The 23,992-nt window shown below is 40.7% G+C and overlaps 1 protein-coding gene across 2 annotated transcripts in view; it reads right to left on the bottom strand.

Annotated features, from left to right (window-relative positions):
• Positions 1 to 23,992, bottom strand: part of NCKIPSD (NCK interacting protein with SH3 domain) — a 129,336-nt gene that overhangs the window by 18,834 nt on the left and 86,510 nt on the right. For both annotated transcript variants that reach the window (XM_070738413.1, XM_070738415.1), the window contains exons 6-8: positions 9,314 to 9,484; positions 8,558 to 8,644; positions 6,546 to 6,684 (exon numbers count right to left, since the gene is read on the bottom strand). In XM_070738413.1, coding sequence (XP_070594514.1) covers positions 6,546 to 6,684; positions 8,558 to 8,644; positions 9,314 to 9,484 — 397 coding nt within the window. The remainder of the gene's footprint in view (positions 1 to 6,545; positions 6,685 to 8,557; positions 8,645 to 9,313; positions 9,485 to 23,992) is intronic.

Below are 23,992 nucleotides of genomic sequence, written 5' to 3' on the forward strand. Positions count from 1 at the left end.
TTAGTTACTTCAACTAAAGGAAACAGAACAGGGCTGTCAAACTTGCAGCCTGCAGGCCGGATTGTATCATGCGCTGGCCAAGCCCATGCCTGGTTTAGCAAAGGTGAAAAAGTCCCAAAAAGTCACGTGACCGCTTCTATGACAACATGAGTTTGACTCCCCTGAAATAGTGTCCCAAACAAACCATTCTACAAAAAAGGCCATTGTTGTACCACAGGTGTATTGTGTTTCTTTTTAAAAAAGAGTGGATTTATTTATTTATGTATGTATGTATGTATGTATGTATGTATGTATGTATGTATGTATGTATGTATGTATTTATTTATTTTGATTTGATTTGTATGCTGCCCCTCTCTGTGGACTCAGGGCGGCTAACAACAGTGATAAAAACAGCATATAACAAACAATTTTATGGAGAAAGCAACAATCAACTGTATTCCCTTCTGAAGATATAATACTGCAAATCACCAGGACACTCTGCAGCCAATGGCAACACACACATAGTAAGCCAGTTTTGAGATGTGCCTGAAAAAAATGCTTCTCTTACAATTTCGGATCTACATCAGCATTTTCTGAACTTGACATTAAAGTACATTTTATTTTTCTTTAAATGCTGCAAAAGAAAGCAGCAAGGAGGAGGGAGGTGATGCTCAACAAAGCAGGATTAACATTAAAGCTGTGCGTGTAACTTGGGCCTGTTGATGTAGAGACCACCTTACAACTGTTCTAGTTCATTGGGCCTTACTGTATCCTAGAGAAAACTTTCCAGAAGGATACTTTAAAGCAGGGGTCCCCAACCTTTCAAACCTCAGGGATCACTAAATTCATAATTTTAAATCCCACGGACCACTAATATGATTTGCCTAATGACCGGATGGGTGGGTGTGGCTATGTGGTCATGTGACTGGGTTGGTGGAACGCAGTGGGGTAGCGAAAATGGAGCTCCACCCCAGAGCACCCAATTTGCACTAAAAGAAGTTGAAAGAAAATGCAGGGCATCCTGTATAAGCCACGCCCACAGTGTGGTAGTAAAAGGTTTGGTAGCCCTTCACTGGGTGTGGCCAACTTTATGACACTCAAGGGGCAACTCGCTGGCCTCTACTCACCCCTCCCCTCACAGCCACTCTTCGCCTGCCCACCTGGGCTCCTTAGGGCCCCAACAGGAAGCAGTTGTTGGAGCTAAGCAGCCACTATGAGAAAGAGTTGGCAAAACAGCTGGCCCAGTTCAAATTGGATCTGACCGAGAAGGAGGCTCAACAGGAACACCTCACTAAGGATTATGGAGATAGACTTTCCAAGCAGAGGGAAGACTTGCAGGAGTGCAAGGCAAGGTACAAGTGCCTGGAGGGTCAGCGGGCTGAGATGGTCATCCAGTTTCAGGCCATGATGCAGTCCCATTGGAACAAGGCTCTCCGGCTCTTTGCCACCAGTAGTGTTTTCCTCCAGCCTTTGCCCAAAACCAGGAGGCTGAAGCAGACCCCAAGTTGGAATTTTTGCCCCCATCTGCCCCGCACAAAAAGACTCTAAAGGGACTTTCTGCAGCAACACAACAGTTCATTGCACATATCTGGCCCAGGGCCCTAGTTTGAGCACCCCTGATTTAGTGCAATATAAAAAATGCAAATAATTTTTCTGCAGATCACCAAAATTTTCTCGCAGACCACCAGTGGTCCAAGGACCACCAGTTGGTGACTGCTGCTTTAAAACACTACAGCCAGATGTGTGACAGCAAAGAAACATTGTGGTGCAAACTAACTCACAAAGGAAAACCGGGCAGCAGCCATAACGCTAGTGTCAGAGGAGGTGTGGTATGGTTCCATCAAACTCGTTTAGAATCTAATGTTTTTAGCATCCCATGTTTCTCTTTAAAACTGGGGAGCTAAAATTGGGCCGCTATGGCAAAGCTACTGCAGGCTTGGCACCAATCTGAGTTGCTTGAGAGTCAGCAAGGATTACCCTGATCTCTGCCAGCCACAAAAAAAGTATTAGACACTCTGCAATCTATCAGAAGATGGATCAGCCTCAATTCCCAAGTTTCTAGCACCAAAATAAGCTTCCATCACTATACCATACAAAGTCATTTTTCATGAGGAATCCTGTTTACAGTTCTTTGATAGCAACAGGGGAAAAAATACCATCCAAGCAGCGAGCTACAAAAGAGCTCTCAGAAAGGAATGAAAGCAATGCAAAGTGCTCGGCATCTTTTGCCGCTTATTCGTTACTATAGCATTCCCCTTTGCCAATTGTTATTTTAAATAAACCACCATTTGATCATCAGTGAAAAAGGCATGATAGTTTTTGCCAACGAAGAGTACATGTCAATCAATGAAGAGTCACTTATACATTAGCAGTGACATGCACGAAATATAGATGTAAATCATAGCCATGAAAAACACAAGCTTGGGCTAGAAAACATGGCAAGGAGCAAACAGATAGGACTGAAACTGATACCCCAGTAGCTGGACATGTTTGGGGTTCCTATTCTAACCTCACATGCTCCTCTGCTGGTAGACTCAACTTATTGGACATAGAAAAGTGGAATTAAATGTAAGAGTAGTAGCAATAATAAGAAGGTGGAGGTGCTTTTAGTGCTGCTGCTAATTTTATGCCATTTAGAAAAAAACAAAACCCAACCACAAAGCCAGAGTCTAACACCAAATAGATGGAATGTCCTACTTACAAGAAAGTATCAAGAGACAACACAAAGGCAAAAAACCTAACACAACATGCATATTTTGTGTGAGTTTAACAGGATATGCAGGAGGACTTGGAAAAAGAGAAAAAAGGATGAAGATAAAGACACAATAAGACTCCCTAATCATCTGGCTGCCAACTAACACAATGGTAAAAGAATATAAACATTGAATGAATGATAGCAGGAATTTCTTAAGAGGAAATGACTGAATATAGCAGCATGTAACAGACTGGCATTAGTGATGGACAGAACTGAATCCAGCTGTTTAGATGGTGACAAGCCAGCACCCCTCTTGAAGCAGAGGCAAACACCCTGCTAACATAATGTGTCGGCATCATTTTTAATCTCCACTATCAAGCTGCAGAGAGAAATAACACCCCCAAATTTCTGCAAACAAAAGTAGAAATATTTGGCCTTCTGATATGGCAGGCAACCAATAAACTCCTGTGATAAAAAGAAAACTAGTGAGCGAGTATGTGTACACAGCCAAATCTCAAAAGGACAAGCATAAAAAAAAAAAATCATAATCCAGTACTTGGATCAGAATCTTTCCTAGAGCAATTGCATAGTTATGTGTAAAGGTGGTTATTACAGCTGCATATTCAAAGGATGCTTCATGATGGCTGAGAATTCTACAATCCAACAAATCTACTCACAGAGAAAGGTATGGCTATTTCAAACAATTGTGCATAGGCGCTTCATTCATACCTGCACCCCAAAGCACCTGTGTGTCTTTGAAAAGAAAGCCCTGCATATCCCTACTAATAATTTCCAACATGACTTATTCAGGATTTCCTGTTTCATTTTGGTAAAGTTGCCCACCAGTTGCAGGGAAGAAGAAGAGTCTTGATGGGCAGATTCAGACCCAGATGGAGCAAGGCTTTGATCAAATGAAAAATTGTTTCCTAGCTCAGCCTCTGCTTCTATCATATTTTGTCTATTCGCAATGAAGAACGACCATTCTAGTGTCTTATCAGCTGTCATTGATATTTAGGGCAAATGCACTCCAACATATTCTCTTAGAAGTTTTTCATCTTAAAACTTTTTCTTAAAAGAAAAATATACCAAAGCAGTTGATCATGTTTATTAATGTGGTCTATTTAAATCCTAGATAAAAGTGTAATTCCCAACAAATCAGATTATTTTTAGTGATACGTCATTTAAAATAAAGTTAATATATCTAATTATAAGATTGAATGCTTTGTCCTGCCAATAAGGCAATGTTGGCAACTCCATGCATAAAGTTTTCTTGGCAATGCTATGAAGTGGCTTGTCCCTGTTTTCTTCCAACCTCTGCATTTATCCACCAAGCCTTGAGTTCCAAGGGCTTTCCTATTTAAGTACTATGCAGAACCGAGCATGCTTAATTTCTGCTGCTACCTGCTGATGCTGGAGCCAATGGATTAACAAAACAATTACGGCACATTTTCCATGTTTTTTGTTAACAGCCAATAAATGTTCAGCAATATTATATGAATGTTTCTCCAAGTGATGGTCAACAGCTATGATCTTTCTATCAAGTGCCAATGATGGTTCTTGCTTTCAAAGCTGAAGTCCAACATAAAAGTTATTCAAGAGTATCAGAATCCCATCTTAAAACAACTTTTATGACAGATTTCCAGAGAAACAATGGCAGACTAAGATGATTAGACTTTTAATGGAACATAGTGGAAAATGAAGATGATGAAGGAACTGGCTCCCTGAATTCCTCTCTCTCTAAGAAGGAGAGGACTTGGGACCACCCACATTGTCCTTACAGATGTTGCCATGAAGGACTGCAAAACAGCAATCTCCAGCTTGTTTTAGAGCTTTGGGAGCTGGACAGACAGCTTTGCCAATCCATGATTCTTTTTAAACCCTCTCCCCTCATGAGAGAGAGAAAAAGGTTATGTTCTAGCCAGATCCATGCCTCCATCTTCACTTCTATATAACATGGTACATAACTGTCAGGCACCACGACAAAAATAAAAAATCCCTTTGAAATTTGCTGCTAAAACTGATTACAATTTTAAAAATTCAAAAAAGCATAGAGTTGGAAAAGGCCACTGAGGGCATGAAGTCAAACCTGCTGTCCAGTTATGGAATCCAAAGCAAAGCATTTCCAATCAATTCAACAACTCTGGGTAACTGGTTTCATTGTCAAGGTCTCTTAAGGTTCCCCCCCCCGCCTAACATTTTACCAGAATCTATCTTCTTTTAACATAACTTAATTCAGTCTCCTGCACTCACAAATGTTAGATAATAGATCTTGATCTTCTATGAGGTATCTTTCCAGATATTTGGACAATGGTTTCATTTCCTCCCCCCTGTTGTGATTCAGCCTGAGGCTCCTCAGGGACCGGCTGCGTCTCTGCTGGATCCAGGCCCGGAGGAGGAGGACAGTGAACAGGAGGGGTAGGACCAGGCAGACGGGGGAGAGGAAAGTTAGGAAGAGGATGAGGGGGAGCAGCCTGAGAGCCCTGGGGGGGGGGGGGCTCTCTCCCCAGCCAGTAGCCTGGCCTCATTGGATGAGGAAGCACAGGCTATAATTGACATGAGACAGCGACGTGCAGCTCAGAGACGGGACCAATTAGAAAGGTATTGGCATCACTGAATTGGCAACAGCTGGGTTTGGGTGTGGTTCTCCTCAGCAGGGTTTAAAAGGCAGGCAAGCCCTTTCAGCCATGTGGAGCGTTATCAACTGGATGTTCTGTGACCCTGCTTTGCTTCTTGGCGTCTCTGATCTTGGCTTGTGGCCTAGAAGACTGGAAGACTTGGGGGAGGCATATGTTTGTTATCTCCAATGTTGTTTTTGACAGAAAGAATCCTGTTTTACTTCATGGCCTTCATGAAACATCTTTGAAGTTTCAGGGTGTTCCTGTTTGTAAGGACATTTTCTGTTACCTGTGTTTGCTTTGAATTCTATAAACTGCCTTTGCTTTTTACCAGTGTGTCTGGATTCTCTTTTTGGGTTGGTGTTTGCTTCTGGAAGGACCCAGACAGAACACCCCCCCCCCAATCTTTTAAATATTAAACATATCACCAGCAGAGCTTCTTTTTGAGGGAGACAGGCAGCTTAGAAATATGAAATATAAACAGTCTTTGTTTGCTTTTTTCCCAAATCTATGCAAATATTTCTGTATCATGGTACCCAAAATGAGACATGTTCTTCAAGGCAGGATCTGACCAAAGCAGAATAAATTTAAAACATTACTTCTTATAATTGTACTTGTGTTGGTGCAGTCAAAATTAGCATTTTCATTTTTGCAGCCATATTAAACCAATGGCTGGTATTCAGTTTATTATTCCAAAAACTGAGAGCATTTGCACCAAGACAAATTTCTTGTGTGTCCAATCACAGTTGGCCAATAATAATATAAAATCTAAAAAATTCTAAATTCTAAATGTAATCAACAATTCCCATATGTATTCCACCCACTTCTTTACCAATTCAAAAACAAAACCTTGAAGAAAGAAGACTCAGAACTGACCCTTAGGACTGCCCAGTCAATACTTCTCTCCAAACTGATGAAAAATCATTGAATAAATTGTTATGGGGTACATTGTCAAATACTACAAGATATATATTGTCTACGGCATTTCTATATTCTATTAAATAAGTACCGTTATAGTCTTTAAATGTAATTTTCCTTCCCTACTACCTGTATCAGGAACTCTCAATGAAAAGGAAGAGGTTATTATCTGTAACTTTGTGACTACGTATTACTTAAATCTATATCCAGATTTTCCACAGCACAGATCATCACTTCAATTACTTCAATACAGCAATGTAGTGATGTATCATCAGGAGAAGAAAAAATTGTATTTGATCTGAGCCATAGGAAGATTTACTGTATAAAATATGCCTCACCTTGGGTATGGGTTTGCATGTCTCGGGCTAGCTCCATTGGCAGGACAGAATTAACCAGAGCAGAAATAATAGCAGCATCCAAATTGCACATTGCTCCAAAACATTTCAGAAGCATCAGGCGTAATGGAACTCTGTGCTCCTTAAGAAGAAAATTATTTTTAATTAACAAAACACCCAACTATAAATAATGCATGTTCCTTTGCTATTGCTATTCAGGAAGTGAAATATTCCAGGTGCAGCTCAGAAAATAATTATTCCATGCTGACCGCAATCATTTCAGTAAGCAAATTATTTTATTTATTTAAAACATTCATACAGTATGGCTGCTCATCTTATACCAAACTCCAAATGACTCCCAAACAACAATTAAAAAACATAAAAATCATATTATTATTATTATTATTATTATTATTATTATTATTATTATTATTATTATTATTATTATTATTATTTTAAATTGGATTTGTATGCAGCCCCTCTCCGCAGACTCGGATGGTTAAAACAGCAAACATTAAAATAACATCTGGCATTAAGTCAGGCTCTTGACATGCAGTCCCCTGATGCTATCCCAGTGCTTTGGGGGAGTAAAGTCAGATCTTCAGTACTTTCCAGAAGTCCAGAAAGAGAGAAGCCTGCCAGGAATAATGTTCTGTAGGCTGCCACCAGAAAAGGCCTGTTTGCCATATTCTGGACCGGATGAAGATTCTGGGTGGTCTTCAAAGGCAGCCCCAAATAGAACCCTCTGCAGTAATCCAAATGGGAGATGATCAAGCCACGAGTGACCCTGAGTCAGGTCTCCCAGTCCAGGAAAGGGTGCAATTGGCAAACCAGACAAATATGCACAAATCTAATGTATTAGATTTGTCTTGTACGCTTTGTTTTTATATTTTTTCTGTGAGTCGCCCCGAGTTTTCGGAGAAGGGCGGCATACAAATCTAACAAACAAACAAATAATAAATCCACATAGAATGGCTATTCAGAACATCAGAAATTGTAAAGATGCTAATATTTTATCACTACATGTTTTATCCTATTTTTTTATTTATTTATTGCTCTCCAGATCATAGGTGTGAAACTCAAGGCCCGCAGGCCGGATGCAACCTGTAGAGTGCTTAAATCCGGCTTGTAGGGCCAGCCTGGGAATATCAAAGGATTGGCCTGCGGTGCCTCTACCACTGAAAATGGGCCTAAAACGAGTGTAAGGCAGATTAACTGTTTTCGGTCTCCACTGTCTCCAGCAGCATTCTTCCAGTCGAAAATGGGCTATGCGGGGGCCTTGGGTGGCCTGTTTTTGGCTGACAGTGCTGCAGGAGGCCATGGAGGGTGGAAGCAAGGTGCAGGGTGGACGTGTGTGGCCCTCCCATACCCCATTTTGGCCGGTAAATGCTGCAGAAGGCATCCATCCTGTCTCCCCTCCTCCCCTCCTCCCCCCCCCCGGCCCACGGAGAACTACAATGCTGATCTGGCCCTCGAAGAAATCCAGTTTGACACCCCTGCCCTAGTTAAAGATGAAGTGCTTCCAAGAATCATGTCACAGTTAACCTGCCTTACACTGGTTTTCATACATTTTCTAGTATTGCTCTAAGGCTGGGGTGGCTCAGTGGTTAGGCTACTTCATCTAACTGCTAGTTGTTTATTGCAAGCTCATGGTCTCTACAAGAATCTGGTCAAAGCAAATTGGTAGATAAGAATCAAAGGAATTCAAGATTTAGATCTCTTGTGGGCATGAAGGGACTTAAGTCTGATGATGTGTTTGACCCCTCCCTCAGGCTCAGCCTACAAAATGCATATTACCCCAAATGCTATTGTTATTTCTATCTACTTTCCCCCCAATATAGAAAATCCAAAGCAAACTTTTGGGAATAGTCTATTGTTTTAGTGTGCTGACAGCAGACATTCTAATTTAGCCACTGATCTTACTTACTTCTATGTTCAAATTTATGAATATGCAAGGAAGAATTAAACTATTCAAGATTCGGTCAAACTTATATGTCTTAAGTGCAATGTCATACCATTTGGTAATATGTCACAAGAGATAATACTGATTCAAAATCATTCCACCTGCACATCTTCTTGCATACTTCTGGATCTGCATCTGTCTGTAAAAATGAATTGGGGGGGGGGGGATCAGTGTTCAGAATAGAGACCCAAAGGAAGAGTTACTCCAAATTCTAGTCTATTTCCAATGTTGATAGTACTAAAACTGTATGTACTGTACATTTAAACAGATTTTGCTCACAAGAATGTTTCTTTCTCTTCCTGCCTCTGTCTCTTGGGTAACACTTGTACGTTCTATGTTATACACATTCTTATAGGAAGAAATATCTAAGAGCCTTTGGAACAAACTCATAAATATCTTACTTGAAAAAGAGCCAAACCTAGATGAAAGATGAATGTTATTTATTCACTTGGAGAGGATTACATATTGTTTAATGAGCTTGACAATTACTGGAACATTTATTCTGACTACACCTGAGATGAGTTAGCTCAAGAAGCAACAACATAATATTTAGGATGTCATCTAACTTGACTATAGTATTAGGAATGTTATTATTATTTTAGAGAGAAGGTAACATTTATTGTTCCATTTGAGAATTTTAATCACTTGGTTGGCACCAAAAAAATTGAGCTTCTCTCGATTCCAAGACCTTTGTTTTGTGAACCGCCCATCCAGGTATTATCTTATCATTCACTTTCCATTTGTAATAATCAAAGTGCTGAGCAGTAAACTTTATAAAGAGCCTGTCTCTGCCAAGGCAACGAATTACCAGAATCTGAAGTAGTTCTTCCAAATAACAGCAAATGACATTTTCATCTTCATAGAGGGCCCAACTGCGCTGTTGGGCATCATCTTTGTGCCGAGCCAGATCTGTAAATATCACCTTCAGTCTTTCTTCATCATGGCAAATATGGCCAGAAGGCAAACCTGAACAGAGATCCTGCAAGGAAAGGAAATAATCTTAACCCATGTTAACAGGAAGTACTGCTGCAGACGCTCCAGTTTTCAAATCCTTTTCAAATAGTTGCTAATATCTGACATACTTTCTATACCAGGGTTGTCAAATTCCTGGCCCGCAGGCCAGATGCATCATGTGCTGGCCACACCCAGTATAGGGAAGGAGAAAAGAGTCCCGATATGTCACATGACACTACTGTGACAACGTGGGTTTCACACAGTGAAGGGCTACCAAAATGTTTACTACCATACTGTGGGTGTGGCTGATGCAGGACGCCCTGCATTTTCTTTCACCATCTTTCAGTGCAAATTGGGTGCTCTGGGGTGAAGCTTCATTTTTGCTATCCCACTGCGTTCTCCCCCATCCCGGCAGTAGCCCACCTCTGGTTTCACCACCCCGTCAAACTATACTATTTAGCAGTAAGGTGCATCATTTTCTTTCTTTATGGAAGGAAATTTCTTTCAAACAATGTGTAGATTTCTAGACTTGCAGGTTTTCTAAAACACTTAGGTGAATAACTTTATATGGAAAACCCTAAATTTGCCTCTTTGAAATATGACCCATTGCTAGCTACGGTTGCTAGGAGAAACAACAGTTTATGAACTTCTATCACTTCAATACAGGTAGTCTTTGAGTTATGACTATTTGTTCAGTAACTATTTAAAGTTATAATGGTATTGAATGGACTTAAGACTGGTCTTTGAAGTTCTGGCCTTTACAGCACCTCCCCACCACCACCCTTTGCTCACTCTCAACCAACAGGGCCTCTGTGTGATCATATGTACACACCCCACACCTTCTTTTCTTGGCCATACCATGCCCTCTTTCCCAGACTCATTCTCTTTCCCTGGCCTCCCCAAGCTTGTATTCGTGCACCCTGCATTCTTTCCCCAGCCTTCCTGTTCACATGCTTCTAAATGACATTTGTTAGAATATAGGATAATCTATGAAAATTGTGAGAAGAAACTGCGGGACCTAAAGGGCCAGGGGTTCAATGTAGCAAGGCACTGCTTTTTTTTCTTATGGTCCTAATCACCAATGAGACCTTTCATCCAACAGAAGTTTGCTAGCTCCTTAAACAAAGGAAGATATATTTTTTAAAAAGATAACCAGAATCATCTGATTTATTATTCCCTAGAAATTCAACAAAGCAACAATTAGGAATTCAACAGATTATAAATTCCTTCTGAACTGCATGTGATTCCTAGAGTCGGAGGGTGGGTGGGGGGAAGACAATTCTATATCACATTTGTTAGCATCAATTGTTCCACTGAAAAGCTTTTGCCATACACATTGCCTCTGAGAGAAAAAGACTGAAGCAGACTAACATAGACAAGATTTCTGATTAAATGTTTAGGGCAGGGGTGTCAAACTCAAGACCCTGAGACCAGATCCAGCCTGAAGGGCTGCTCTAGAAATAGCAAAGGACCAGCCCGCAGTGCCGCTGCCAGAAAAAACAGAGCTTGTGAGGGCCGCCCGCAGCTTTCTTGAGCTCTGTTTTCACTGGGAGAGGGTTGCAGGACAATGTCTCAGTCAAAATCGGAGCTTGAGGCCCCGTTTTCACTGTAAAGCGCTCGGGGCACCACAGGCGCCCCCGATACGAGTGAGGTCAAGCTGGCCACGCCTACCCTTGCCACACACACCCTCCTCCCACCAAGGTCAAACACAATCCTAGTGCAGCCCTCAATGAAATTTAATTTGACACCCATGAGTTATTATATGGCATTGGACCAGATGACCTCCGGAACCACCTGCTACCGCACGAATCCCAGCGACCGATAAGGTCTCACAGAGTTGGCCTTTTCCGGGTCCCGTCGACTAAACAATGTCGTTTGGCGGGCCCCAGGGGAAGAGCCTTCTCTGTGGCGGCCCCGGCCCTCTGGAATCAACTCCCCCCGGAGATTAGAATTGCCTCCACCCTCCCTGTCTTTTGTAAACTACTCAAGACTCATTTATACTGCCAGGCATGGGGGAGTTGAGATATTCCTTCCCCCTAGGCCATTACAAGTTATGCATGGTATGTTTGTGTCTATGTTTGGTTTTATAATAAGGGTTTTTAGTTGTCTTATTATTGGATTGTCACATGCTGTTTTTATCATTGTTGTTAGCCGCCCCGAGTCTATGGAGAGGGGCGGCATACAAATCCAATAAATAATAATAATAATAATAATAATAATAATAATAATAATAACAACAACATATACAAAAGCTACCCAAGGTAGTGAAAATATCAGCATAAAATACCTTTTTGCACAGTAATTCCACAGTGAGAAAGAGAGTAATTCAAAAACCTTAAAACTGGTAGGGTTTTGCACTAACAGCTATATTTATAACATGACTGATGGAATGAATTCACAATAACAAAAGAATTGTGAGCCCATTATTAAATTCTTGTGATGAGGTTAACCTGGAGTAGCTTTTTCCCAAGTTTGGGTACTCCCTGTTTTCCCATAAAGCTTGAAACACCAGACTAGTTTTTCTCAGCTTGCACAATGTGACATCAAAGTGCCTGAAAATCTAACTAGAAAAAGGTGCAAACATTATGCTGGGTGGGGTTTTTTTTTAGGTTTAAAGATAATAAGAACCTTTTCCTCCTATCATTTTAGTCATATTATTATTATTATTATTATTATTATTATTATTATTATTATTAATTAGATTTGTATGCCGCCCCTCTCCGCAGACTCGGGGCAGCTCACAGCAACAATAGAAACAATATATTACAAATCCAATAATTAAAAATCATTAAAAAAAACCTTATTAAAAAAACAAAACATACACACAAACATACCATGCATAACTTGTATAGGCCTGGGGGGAAAGGAGTATCGCAATTCCCCCATGCCTGACGACAGAGGTGGGTTTTAAGGAGCTTGTGAAAGGCAAGGAGGGTGGGGGCAATTCTAATCTCTGGGGGGAGCTGGTTCCAGAGGGTTGGGGCCGCCACAGAGAAGGCTCTTCCCCTGGGTCCCGCCAGACGACATTGTTTAGTCGATGGGACCCGGAGAAGGCTGACTCTGTGGGACCTAACCGGTCGCTGGGATTCGTCCGGCAGAAGATGGTATTCTGGCCCGATGCCATGAAGGGCTTTATAGGTCATAACCAACACTTTGAATTGTGACCGGAAACTGATTGGCAACTAATGCAGACTGCGGAGTGTTTGTGTAACATGGGCATACCTAGGGAAGCCCATGATTGCTCTCGCAGCTGCATTCTGCACATTTTAATATGCAAAATAAACAAGATACTGTTATCTCTATATTTCTTCCTACCTCCTCCATTTGTTAGGAAAGAGACATTACACTTGATATGCTGAACTGGAACAGCACTGGAATTACTTAAGAGAAGATAATAGTTTTGCTTCTTGATGACAAATAATGCCTCCTGTTTTAGGGGGGGGGGGACAGGGGGAAGGAATCACTGTGCATGCCATCTTGAGTTCCTAATAAAAATCTGGGATAACAACAGATAAACAGCTATCTACTACACGTTTTAACCCTGTCCTAATAAAAATAAGATCTTTTAATAGAAAGAGCAACACATTCTCGTTGTTTTCCATAAATGTCTTGGAAACCATCACCCGAAGAATGAACCCTGTACTCTAATAAGGAACAAGTCATAGGTTATGGTTCTTAATGGCTCTGTTTACCATGGGCAGACTTGTAGTCAATCCAGCTGGCCTTATTGCTTCTCTTTTTTTGAGAATCAGAATAATAAAGGTGAGTTTGACCTCTGGTGATTTCATGAAGTATTCTGGTAACTTTCTTGAAAATAACACGGAGGTTGTCACCTTCTGAAGGGTTTTCCAATCTAGCACACAGATCTGGGATTTGCTGTTGTTCTGCAATTTCCTGTTAGTTTTGCCATCCTATTAAGTTCAAGCCTGGTTAGTTTTCAAGCATCTGTTAATATTACAGTATTCAGACAGCAGCGATGGAAGGAGCCAGCCCATTATCCTAAATTATATTGCTGAAATGAAAAAAAAAAAACAACCCTTGGTATTCAGCATATAACCAATTTAGGGATGTTTTTGCATAGAAGGGCAGTGAGTTCCGTTTGATTCCGATCCTCAAATAATTGTGCCCGAATAACTCTTTTCTAAAAATCAGAATTTTCTGCCAATTGTGGCACTGTATTTTGAATAACAGATTCCAAAATACAAGATATCCTGCAAACTTAAAATCAATCTACTTTTGATTTACTAGATGCTTTCAGTCTTAATAATCACATTGGCCTATTTCCTTTAACATCGCCTTCCTCATTTGCAATTATTCCAAGTATATTAAATTAAGCCTGATTTATAAATAAAAGCATATGCCAAATACTTTGTCAAACCTTGGTTTTTACAATCAACCTTCATGGCTTGCTGAAAGACACAAATAGAATTTTACAACATGAAGATTCAATCTGATAGCATTTAAAGTATCCATGTTTATTTTTTTAACCTAGGATGAATGCTTTATTTATACATTCATCTATATAAAACACTTACATATAGTTAAGGGATGATGGCCAGATGTTAGTTTTACAAATTGCCATGTAGCAATTTTTCAGTCAAAGCAATTTACCATACTTTTAAATAACAGCCGATCGCTGACATATTTGCTACAGGAATTGAATTTATTTCTCCAGCAGCTCCATCAATTTATATGTATTTGAAAAAATGAATGATAAGCTAACCGCAGGATTCATTGTGAAGGATTGCTAGATGAGTCTGCTTCTCAATTTGTTCAAATGTTTGTTCCAAAAAGCATGATTATTTGGGTGCTGCCACCAAATAATAACAACATGCCAATTTGCTTATAACCCCACTAGCACTGTCACAAAAAGTTTTGATTTCATATAAGGGAGGTTTTGTGGAAGAGTGCTCAGAATTATCTTCATGGCCAATTTCTGATTATTTGCTGTGACAAGTTTTCAAAATAATTGCGTGCCACATGAAACATATCTGATTCAATTCCAAATCATCGTCCCAGAGTTGTTTTGGTGTTTTTAAAAAAAGATTTTCAGGAGTTCTCTTTATAGAAGAGTTTTATATATTACCAAAGGGGTTCTTTGGCTTTATACATTAATAGCTTCCCACAAGATCTGGAGGGCTCTTCCCTCAGACATTGGGTCAGGATGAGAATTGAGACATGCCCACCTGTATTAGGAGTAGGAGCCTTGCAATAGATTGGTTGGTTTTTGGGGAGCATTTTTGTCTGTTGGTATTATGAGTTTATGCTTAGGTTATTTTATATAATGGGTCATCCATACAAATCTTTAATTTAACTTATATCCTGCTACAAGGTAAGCAGATTCCCAGTGATCTAATCATGTGATAAAATAGCAACAATCAAAAGTACAGAAACTTCCAATCAAACACAAAATCTGATATCCTAGGCAGGGGTGGGTTCTACTTACCTTCCCCACCGGTTTGCATCGTGATAGAAGTGCATGTTTTGCACATGTATCACTTCCGGGAAATGACCCCCTGCACATGCGCAATACTGAAACCCCCCCCCCCCCCCCAAGATAGCGGTGCCTATGGTGCTGCTGAGAGAACCGGCTTGGGGCGTGGCAGGCATAGGTCACTGCTGGTTCCAGCGCCCCACCCGCCAAGTTACTAACAGTTCTATAGAACCTGTCCAAACCGGAGGAACCCACCTCAGGTAGCATTTAGCATCAGATCCCAAAATGTCCTCCAGAAAAGATCCAATTTTATCTCCCTCCGTAAGGAGATTAAAATTGGAGCCCAAAGTGCTTCCCAGAGGGGGCAATTGCAGAGAGTCTGCCTGACCAAAGAGAAACAATATTTCCGAGCTTCGACCCCTGGACCTCTCCCAAAAGGGGCACAACCATTATTTTTCACATACCTTTTAGCTTTTCAAGACATCCTATGGTATTTAATATAAGAACTTTGTGTTGTGTTTGCAGATATTACTCTAATTTTAAATTAAGCAAATATCTACCACTTTTAAACCCTAATAATAAAAATGAAAAGAGTCAGTTGTGGACTCACATGGTAGATTATGTAATTGGAATGTTTAAATTTCTCACTAATTTCTTAGTTTCCTTTGATGACCTCTCTAGGGCAAAAAATTATAGTATCTTTCTGTGCCACTTCTACATTGCTGGAATTCCTGGGTAACAGAATACATATCTCAGAACAGGAAAAACATAAAATATGGTTTAATGATGCACTGAAAATGCTTCATATCTATATGAAGCCCAAGGGATTGCAAAAGCCAATATTCTCCAGGAGTATGGCAGAAAGGACAATCTTACACATCCCTGCAAATAATTTTAGGAATCTAAGAAAGGATATTTGAAAACTGCCTGTCAGCAGCAATGTTTAAAATGTAGGAAAACTAGGATATTTTAAAAGAAATATGTTGGGCTTTTAAAATGAACCTTAAATCTTTTATTAATATGTATGACCCTTAAGTGGTCATTAAACATTCAGAAACAAATTAGTTAGTGTACGGTTCTGATGATGATTATTTAGAGAGAATTAAAGATGAATTTGAATGTAATAATAACTGCATTTATAATTAATTAATTAATAAAATAAAACAAAACCTGGAATAACATTATAAGTAAGGTTTATTGCTTTGCTAGTTTTGGGATGACTATTGTATTAGTATGCTTTATTTTCTGTTTAACTGCTGGCATATTATGCCTTAGAGCAGTTGTTCTCAATCTGCGGACTGTGGACCCCTGGGGGGGCATGATGTCATCACAGGGGGGCTGTGAAGGCTTGAAAAAATGTTATGATTTAAGACTTGGGAGTTTGTGGCTATGCTCCATGGCCATAAATATATTTAAAGGAGTCCATAGTGAAGGAAAGGGCTTTCCTTAGGGCTTTGCTTGTTAGAGGTTTGCTGGAAACTTTAAGATCTCTGGACTTTGACTCTCAGAATTTCCTAAGTAGTTGGGGTCAGATCAAGCAGCTGGCAGCTATTTGCAGTTGGAGAACCACCTGATATGGAGGATCCCAGGAATCATAATATGGCTTTGGAAGTACAGTGGTACCTCTACCTAAGAATACCTCTACTTAAGAATAGTGATGGGCGAACCCAACGGTGTTCGGGTTCATAAAGTTCAGATGAACTTCACACAAAGTTCGACTGAACCCGGACCCGAATGCCCCATGGCGCCAAAGCTCCACCCCCAGAATCCCATCGTTTTTTATTTTAACAGATTTTTTATTTTTACGATAAAGGACGCTACAGTGGCGCCGCAAGCAAAGGGAGGTCCTTTCAGGTAAAAATAAACATTTTTATTTTTACGTGAAAAGACCTCCCTTTGCTTGCGGTGTTGCTGCAGCGTCCTTTTTCGTAAAAATAAAAATAAAAAATTACATGAAAAGTCCTCCCTTTGAAGGAGCTGGGGAATCCCACGAAAAGATTCCGGGGGCGGAGCTTTGACGTCACGTATACCGGCAGGTTGCTAAGGACGCCAAGCTGATCACTTCCTAGATTCCATGTACCACTGTATATTTAAGGTATCTAGCACCGGGCTAGAAAGGAGGAGGTGTGAATTCAAGTCCCACCTTAGCTATGCAAGTCAGCTGGATGGCTTTGGGCCTGCGATTGTTGTTAAGAAGGAGGGAGGTACACTGCATATGTTTGCCTCCTTGAGTTATTTGTAAAAATAATAAAGGATTCAAGCAAACAAACAAGCAAATTAAAATAGACTCCACAACATCTGAAAGATGTGATTTGGATTCTTTTGTAAAAAAGAGTTACTTAGAGAAAATATTTTAACAACAACTTGAATGTAGCATGGATTGATTACAGGAAGGCATTTGACCCTCTGACACGATTGTATAATCAAGTTCCTAGAAATAACAGGAGTAAGTAGATATGGAGTCAGAATCAATACCTGGGTAATTCCAGTCATTCAATACACAGCTGGAATAGCAGGCTAGATTCAAGCTGAACTAAAGGCCATAGGTAGGAAGACCAGAAAAATAATGACAATGAATCATGCCCTTGTAACAATGTTGACAGACTCTACTTACCATGGAAAATGGGTGTACATGGAAAGTTCCAAGTATATCAGATGGGTGAAGAAGAAAAAAGGGCATTGGAAGAATAATAATAATGGAGAATATGACTACAACAAAGACCAGAAAGCACGGGAAGACAAACCATTATATGGCCAATAGCAGGAAGATTGACGAAAGAGACAGAAGGGATAATTCTGAGTCCTAGCCATAAGAACTAGAATACAAAATTCTGCATACAAACCAGAATTGAGAAGCCAATAACTGATGGCAAGATTACACAGATTTACCTACAATCAACAGCAGGGAAAAGTAAGAAATGTAGTACATTTGAAGATCTGCAAGAAACACCATTTGCATGCAAACAAGAACTGGTGGGACCACACAACAGATAAAACAGAAACTGAAAAGCTAAATTGCTCTGCAACTTTAGACTTCCAACAGACACACACTTGCCACACAAGACTTAACAACTGTCTAAAAGAAAGACAAGTCTGGATAGTGGGTTGGAGAAGATAACAAAATACAACAACCTGCAAATAAAAATAGAACAACTTGTGGCAAATGAAAGTGAAGGTAGGACCAATAGTAATAGGTAGATTACTGTGGGTGTAATCTCAAAACAACTTGAGCACCATTGGCATTGACAAATTCACTATCAGTCTATTTTAAAAAGGCAGCTTAACTGAAAACAGTTTACATTCTGTGACCAGGGTGGATTTGATTTAAATCATGATTTAAATTACTAGTAAAATGGATTCAACTTTAACATAACTTTTAAAGACCAATTGTCTCAGCGGCTCTTTCTCTGAGCTGCTGTCAAAATTGCAGAATATACAGCCTCACACTACATAAGTAAGCTCCATTTCATGCTGAATAAACTAAATTATTAGTGTATCTTAAATGGAAAACTATATTTAGATAATTTTTTACTCCAAAAGCATTTTATTCAAATAAATTTGATTTAAAAAAAATCAAATTTAAATTTTAAAAAAAATCAAATTTAAAATTTAAAAATCTGATGTATTTATTTATAAATCATCAATTTTTTCCACCCTGTCTGTGAAAATACCTCTAACACCATCAAACATTCACATCCGCCTTAACATTTATTCTACGGAGCTGAAAAAAATCATGTCTCCTAACCTGCTTGGGAAGGTCTCAATAGGTGGACAAAATGCACAGTGTGAACATCTGGCTGTGTGAAAACATAATAACAGGTAAAACCAAGATCTGTCTTTTGCAATTTTGGGTATGACATTTTTCATTTGGAATGGAAAACAATATGCTGGAAACCATCCATCTTATCCCCCCACACTTGAAAATATGATTATTTAGGGAACGTTCCCTCTTTTCATTTTCAGTACTAACAGATGGAATGCTTCTTCCATTGTGCCAAGTTGGCTATATTCCTGCAGAAGTTGTTCTGCGTGTTATTCTTGATCTTTTTTCTCATAAGGTTAAGGACCATTTTAAACATGAACATCCTTTTACAACTCTTTAGGAAGGTACATACACTGCACAAAAAATAATAATAAAGGGAACACTTAAACAACACAATATAACTCCAAGTCAGTCAAACTTCTGTGAAATCAAACTCTCCACTTAGGAAGCAACACTGATTGACAATCAATTTCACATGCTGTTGTGCATATTCAACTTTGTATAGAACAAAGTATTCAATGAGAATACAGTGATCCCTCGATTTTCGCGATCTCGATCTTCGTGAAACGCTATATCGCGATTTTTCCCACCCGATGACGTCACTCTCTTCCTTTCTCATCTTTCTTTCTCTCTCTCTTTCTCTATCTTGCTTCTTCCTCTCTCACACTCTCTTCCTCCCTCTCTCATCTCTTTCTTTCCTTCTCTCTCTTTCTCTATCTCTCCCCCTCTTGCTCTCGAGCGGCGGGCAGCGGGCGAGCAGCAGCGAGGAGCTGAAGATCGGGGTTTCCCCTTTGCGTGGGCGGCGGGGAAACCCTGATCTTCGGCTCCTCGCTGCTGCGGCACTGCCGAGCAGATCAGCTGCTGGGCGGCCGAAGAAACCTTCCCTGGGTCTTCCCCGCCGCCCCCCGCAAAGGGGAAACCCCGATCTTCGGCTCCTCGCTGCTGCGGCGCTGCCGAGCAGATCAGCTGCTGGGCGCCCGAAGAAACCTTCCCTGGGTCTTCCTCGCCGCCCACGCAAACTCCACCATCTGCGCATGCGCGGCCATGGAAAAAGGGCGCGCATGCGCAGATGGTGTTTTTACTTCCGCACCACTATATCGTGAAAAATCGAGTATCGCGAGGGGTCTTGGAACGTAACCCTCGCGATACTTGAGGGATCACTGTATTTCATTCATTCAGATTTAGGATGTGTTATTTGAATGCTCCCTTTATTTTTTTGAGCAGCATATAACAACTTGGAAGAAGCCGATTATTTAGGTCCCCAGCAGTCTGGTTTCAGGCCCGGCTACAGATGATCTCTGGCGGGCCCGGGACTCTGTCCTGGTGCTTCTTGACCTCTCAGGGGCTTTCGATACCATTGACCATGGTATCCTTCTGCGCCAGCTGGAGGGGTTGGGAGTGGGAGGCACTGTTCTCCAGTGGTTCTTCTCCTACCTCTCTGGTCGGTCGCAGTCGGTGTTAGTGGGGGGGTCAGAGGTCGACCTCTAGGTCTCTCCCTTGTGGGGTGCCTCAGGGGTCGGTCCTCTCCATCCTGCTATTTAATATCTACATGAAACCGCTGGGTGAGATCATCCAAGGGCATGGGGTGAGGTATCATCAGTATGCGGATGATACCCAGTTGTACGTCTCCACCCCATGTCCAGTCAATGAAGCAGTGGAAGTGATGTGCCGGTGCCTGGAGGCTGTTGGGGTCTGGATGGGTGTCAACAGACTCAAACTCAACCCGGATAAGACGGAGTGGCTGTGGGTCCTGCCTCCCAGGGACAATTCCATCTGTCCGTCCATAACCCTTGGGGGGGAATTATTGACCCCCTCAGAGAGGGTCCGCAACTTGGGCGTCCTCCTTGATCTACAGCTCACATTAGAGAAACATCTTTCAGCTGTGGCGAGGGGGGCGTTTGCCCAGGTTCGCCTGGTGCACCAGTTGCGGCCCTAACTGGATCGAGACTCACTGCTCACAGTCACTCATGCCCTCATCACCTCGAGGTTCGACTACTGTAATGCTCTCTACATGGGGCTACCTTTGAAAAGTGTTGGGAAACTTCAGATCGTGCAGAATGCAGCTGCGAGAGCAATCATGGGCTTTCCAAGATATGCCCATGTCACACCAACACTCCGCAGTCTGCATTGGTTGCCGACCAATTTCCGGGCACAATTCAAAGTGTTGGTTATGACCTATAAAGCCCTTCATGGCATCGGACCAGAATACCTCCGGGACCGCCTTCTCCCGCACGAATCCCAGTGACCGGTTAGGTCCCATAGAGTTGGCCTTCTCCGGGTCCCGTCGACTAAACAATGTCATTTGGTGGGACCCAGGAGAAGAGCCTTCTCTGTGGCGGCCCCGACCCTCTGGAACCAGCTCCCCCCGGAGATTAGAACTGCCCCCACCCTCCTTGCCTTTCGTAAAGTTCTTAAGACCCATCTCTGCCGTCAGGCATGGGGGAACTGACACATCTCCCCCGGGCCTATACAGTTTATACATGGAATGTTTGTGTGTGTGTTTGCTTTTAATAATGGGGATTTTAGTGTTTTTTAAATTATTAGATTTGTTCTTACATTGTTCTTGTTATTGTTGTGAGCCGCTCCGAGTGTACGGAGAGGGGCGGCATACAAATCAAATCAAATCAAATCAAATCAAATCAAATCAAATCAAATCAAATCAAATCAAATCAAATCAAATCAAATAAATAAATAAATAAATAACTGGAGTCACTTCCAACAAGAAGAATTAAGAATGGGCAGCATAGGATGTCCATCTTTCTCCCTCTCTGCTGACACCCACATCACCAATGTGTATGATTAAAGTAAGAAAAAGTGACTTCATCTCATTCCAACCTCAAGCCTGTGGCAGTTTCACAGTGCGAAGACAGACAGACACTTAATTCAATTTACTGAGCTTCTCTCAAAGGTCATTTCTTTGAAAATTTTATGCAAACACAATGGAGTAATTACCGGGTGTTTCTCTTCTATCTCTGGAATTATAACTATTACCGAGTAGCAGATATATTATACAGAACAATGCTGCAAATACTTGCAAAAGACAGCAGAATTTGGAAGAATGAAACTCTCCTTGCCTGTCACTATTTTGCCACCTTACTATGTTGATTTTTAAGAGTTTCTAACATCATTGGGGCTAGCGATCAAACTTTTATCCAGGTTTATTGGGAATAACCACTCTTGGTTCATTGCAATCCTATATCAATGACTTTCAAATACATACAGTTTTCCCCCCTTCCTTGAACGACAAAGTATCTGCAGGTAAGAGAAGATCAATTGGGTATTAATGACCACTGAGCCCAAATGTTTATTGCTTCTGTTTCAAATGTGGCAGCCCTGACAACCATCCTTATTTAGAGTGGCAACCTGTAACAGGTACTTCTTTAACATGTTACTTGTTCAGTTCCAGGCAGACAGTGATGCTCAAAAGCATTCTAGCAGGAGTATTTCATATGCACAGAGCAGTGCATGAGCTATAATACAGAAATGTCTCCCTACACTGTATTATTATGACTTTCCATTCAGCTCCGCATAGAACTCATAAATCTAAATATTGAATAGAAATAGAACATTACAGACTTTCTTAAAAGAGAGTTTTGATGCAACTTCTGCATAATTTATTCCCCAGCTGAGATCATAGCAAGTGAATTCCAAATTTTAAAGGAAAACAAAGTCTATTGGGCTTAAGTCAAATCTTGGCTCTGCCTTCCATTCTAGTCTGGATAGCAACCAACTTTTCTGAGATGAAGGTGGCAACAGGCATTGCAAGCAAAGAGTGACTGTTGGAATTATACAAAGGAATAATGACTAAACTTAGAAAATAGGGAAGAGCAGGCAAAAGGATTAACATGAAATTGGAGAAGTGAACATTTCAAACTCCATTCAAACGTTCAACAAATATTAGTTTGTACAGATACATTTCCATCCCACTTCCGAAAAATATATATTCCAAATCTCAACCAGCAAATGCTCTGCCCTACAAATCAGCAAAAAGAATCAGAACTTCAAATACAAACTTAATAAACAAATTATCACAAATAATCCCCACTTGGTCAAGGACCTCGGAGTACTAATAACTAAAGATCTAAGTTCCAAAGCCCACTGCAACAACATCGCTAATAAGGCCTCAAGAGTTGTTAATCTAATCCTACGTAGCTTCTGTTCTGGAAATCTCACAATACTTACCAGAGCTTACAAAACTTTTGCCAGACCTATCCTCGAATACAGCTCATCTGTTTGGAACCCATATCACATCTCAGACATTAACACCCTTGAAAATGTCCAAAGATACTTCACCAGAAGAGCCCTTCACTTCTCCACTCGAAACAGAATACCCTATGAAACTAGACTTACAATTCTGGGTCTAGAAAGCTTAGAACTCCAACGCCTTAAACATGATCTAAGTATTGCCCACAAGATCATATGCTTCAATGTCCTGCCTGTCAAAGACTACTTCAGCTTCAACCACCACAACACAAGAGCACACAACAGATTCAAGCTTAATGTTAACCGCTCCAAACTTGACTGTAAAAAATATGACTTTAGTAATCGGGTTGTCGAAGCGTGGAACTTATTACCAGACTCTGTAGTATCATCCCCTAACCCCCAACATTTTACCCTTAGACTATCTACTGTTGACCTCTCCAGGTTCCTAAGAGGTCAGTAAGGGGCGAGTACAAGTGCACTAGAGTGCCTTCCGTCCCCTGTCCTATAGTCTCTCCTATATCTTGTATTTCTTCTCTATTATATCCTCTAGAACCTTCATTGTGTATTATTGTGTATTGGACAAAATAAATAAATATAAATAAACAAACAAACAAACAAACAATTAATTAATAGATACAGTACACACCAAATGCTAAGCATTGCATGCAGCTGTAAAAGGGACAGTTTAAAAGTGCATTGATTAAATGATGGATGCAGGCCTGGCATGTTTAGCTGTTGGTTGATGGGAGATGCCTGCTTATCTTTCTGCCAGATTTCTATATTAATATGAAATGTGTGCAAGCAGGAGGACATGCACACAATGACACCTGTCCCATGGCTTTATGACCCTAATAATTTATTCCACATGTTCTTAGGCTTTTAGTCCTTGGTCATAATGTGGAATACTATTTTTCCTTACATCAGCTGCTTGAACTGAAATGTTACTGTAAAAATCAATGAAGGAGATAAATAGCCCAAAACACTGGGGGAAGAGGGTGTGCTGGAATTTTGTTCCTAAATTCTTGCCATATATTAATAAGAATGACCCCGAACTATCTTGGCTAGTTCATCTCCATCCTTGCTGCATTTAAGATGATGTATGTAAATTAGAAAAGTAGAAGTAATAATTCCAT

Source organism: Erythrolamprus reginae, chromosome 2 (assembly GCF_031021105.1).
Source record: "Erythrolamprus reginae isolate rEryReg1 chromosome 2, rEryReg1.hap1, whole genome shotgun sequence".
NCBI classification, from domain to species: Eukaryota; Metazoa; Chordata; class Lepidosauria; order Squamata; family Dipsadidae; genus Erythrolamprus; species Erythrolamprus reginae.